Source organism: Merops nubicus, unplaced genomic scaffold (genome assembly GCF_000691845.1).
Source record: "Merops nubicus isolate BGI_N331 unplaced genomic scaffold, ASM69184v1 scaffold23675, whole genome shotgun sequence".
Taxonomy (NCBI): domain Eukaryota; kingdom Metazoa; phylum Chordata; class Aves; order Coraciiformes; family Meropidae; genus Merops; species Merops nubicus.
The window spans coordinates 265-2,917 of NW_008609282.1; the positions used below are offsets into that span (position 1 = coordinate 265).

General features: G+C 46.7%; 1 protein-coding gene across 1 annotated transcript in view; it reads right to left on the bottom strand.

Annotated features, from left to right (window-relative positions):
- Positions 1 to 447: 447 nt before the first annotated feature.
- COQ9 (coenzyme Q9) overlaps positions 448 to 2,653 on the bottom strand; it is a gene marked incomplete at both ends in the record, with an annotated part of 5,755 nt that continues 3,549 nt past the window's right edge. The window contains 2 exons of the mRNA XM_008940555.1: positions 448 to 528; positions 1,038 to 1,193. Coding sequence (XP_008938803.1) covers positions 448 to 528; positions 1,038 to 1,193 — 237 coding nt within the window. The remainder of the gene's footprint in view (positions 529 to 1,037; positions 1,194 to 2,653) is intronic.

Here is a 2,653-nt window from a genome sequence, read left to right on the forward strand (position 1 = left end):
ACAAAGCAGTCCAGGATGCTACCAAGAAGTGAATGAATTGCTGGAAGGACACTGCAGTCAACTGAAGCAGCTTGAGGGAGTCACCCTGTGGTGGCTCGGGGAGAGCAACCACCTCCCACACAGACCTGGTGGCACAGACCTGCGAGATCTCCAGTGCAGGGCTGGCAGAGGAACAGATCTCATGACAAGCGATGGAAAACAGTTGCATTTATTCTGGTCACCTCTCATCCCTGAAGCTCACCCTGCGGCTTCAGCCTCAATTTTTTATGCTCTATGGAAAGTTCTTTCACCACAAAACAGTGAACTAATGCAGAACTACCTAGAAAATGATCCTTATACGTAGTTAGGTTATGAAAGACAATGCTTTTTCATGCTGTCCTCTAGATCTGGGAAGACAAACATGCTGACATTCAGCATGGAAGGGAAGAGACGCAGTTCTGCCCTTACAACGCTGCTGGTTCCAGCACTACTTACAGTCACTGCAGCTCCCATCAGGCCCTGGACAACAGCTTCTCCGGTTGACTGTACCTGGGAGATAAAAGGAGAACATGAGCTTTGGCTTTCTTTTTTGAAGTCACCATCCCTGGAGGGTTTAAAAAAACGTGTGGACATGGTATTCAGGACATTGTTTAGTGGTCATGGTAGTGTTGGGTTGATGGTTGGACTTGATAATCATAAGAGGTCTTTTCCAACCCTGAGGATTCTAGGATTCTAGGGTTCTGCAGTTAGACCTGTAGCCGCCCACCCACTGAGACGTAATGCACCACAAACATGACCTGGCTGCAGAAAAGTGCTCCCAGAAGCCAAATGATGTGGAATGTGTGTCTCCTAAATACCAGGTTAGGCTGACAAAGAGGGCACCTACATGTCATTTTACTGGAAAAATGGAAGGATGTATTGCTGTTGAACTCACAGCAGTATGCCATCCCCCACCGGGCTGAGGTGGTCACTCAGCAGACGTGGGGTCTGCAGGCCTGGAAAGCCTGTCTGCGTACGTGTCTGGGGTGAAGGGACATGTCCCCTGCCTGTAACATCACCTGACTGGCTGCATCACCCATGTTCATGGCATCAGCCACCCTGTTCTCCAGGAAGCGCCAAGTGTCCTCAAAATCAGGGGACGAATCCTGCATCATCACCAGCTCGGTGGTGTTGTAGATGCCAGTGAGCACAGCCCGGCGAGTGTACCAGTTGAACTGCAAGGCATGGAATCAGAGAGAGAGAGAGAAAAAGGCGTGTGGGGACTGTGCAAGACAGGTCGCAGAGGCAGACCTTGCCCAAACCCCATCACTGGAACACCAGTGCTGCTGCTGGGTCACCACATGGCACTGGTGGATGCTGTACAACAATCATTTACGCAACAGGAAGATGCACAAAGAACCCAAATGCTCCAGTTCTCACAGCTGTGCTTGAACCACTGGCAGATGAAGTATAGAAATGTTTTAAAAACTAGTCTTAGACTTCATTTGCTGCTGTTGCCTAGAGAAAGTAACAGTTGTTCCATTCATGATTATAAAGCAACAGGAAGACGAACACACAGGCCTTGGTTTAGAGAACAACAGCTGGGTCAGAAGTTCTAGTGTCTGCGCCACGACCTGCAAGCTGTGACGAGGGGAGAAAATCGAGGGATGTTGCCACTTGCAGCTGCATCTCTCCGGTGCCTGAGACCAAACTCTTTCTGTTGGTTCTCCTCCTGCTCTGAAAAAAAAAAACCACCTGAAGGGCTTTCTGAGGCACGGACATCCTTGCCAAGGTCCTGGTGTTGTGGAGAGAGCTCCACTGTGAGTGATATGAAACCCCTTTACTGGGAAAAAGGGAGCTGGCTCTGCACCACAGCTTCCCAAATATCCTCATGTAACCGGTCAGAAGGTGCAAGCAACACGCGAACACTGGGACCTCTCTTAACCCCTGTGTCGTGAGGAGGCTCCAGGAGCAGCTCAGCACAGACACTGACTCGGAACATGTTGATTTGACTTTCATAACCCATAAAGGACTGATGTCCCTGATGCAATTGGCCCTTCAGTTCTTTTCTGGTTTATTCCTTTAATTTCTTCTGTCATTTATTTTTCACTGCAGTAGCTTCTCTTTTATACACACGTAAACACAGCTTATTAAAGTAGTTTGCTAAAATAGTTTATTCAGCCTTTTGCATCTAAAGTAATGTATTAATTGCTTTAATTAAGGTTGTAATTTTCTTTTATTTCCTGCCAGAAAGATGAAAGCTTTAATAAGCTACTGGTATTTTTAGGTAGGTTCTTTAAAGGTTTTTCAAGTCAAATCTGTAAATGCTACTGCTAGTGGAAGAGACAGATGCTTCAGTAGAGACACACTTGCTCCCTAAATACTGCATCAACTTCTCAGTCTCACATCTCAACAATTTTGTCTGTGCCTTATTAAAGAAAAAAAAAAAAAAAGTGCACTTAAAAGAGCCTAGGAAAGTCAGTCTTTTTAATTTGCACTAGTCCTGTTGGCACTAATTTGTACTTAGTCCCACTAGCTCCAAAATCTCTTTGAGAATTACATAGAGCTTGTAAGGAACCTCAGGTGCCTCTGAAAACATCCTCCTCATTCAACAAACAGATCGTTTCCAAAGAGACATAGCCCCGCACCTACGTCAACCCATCATCCTGCTGGAGGGTTGCGGGGGAGAAGCCCT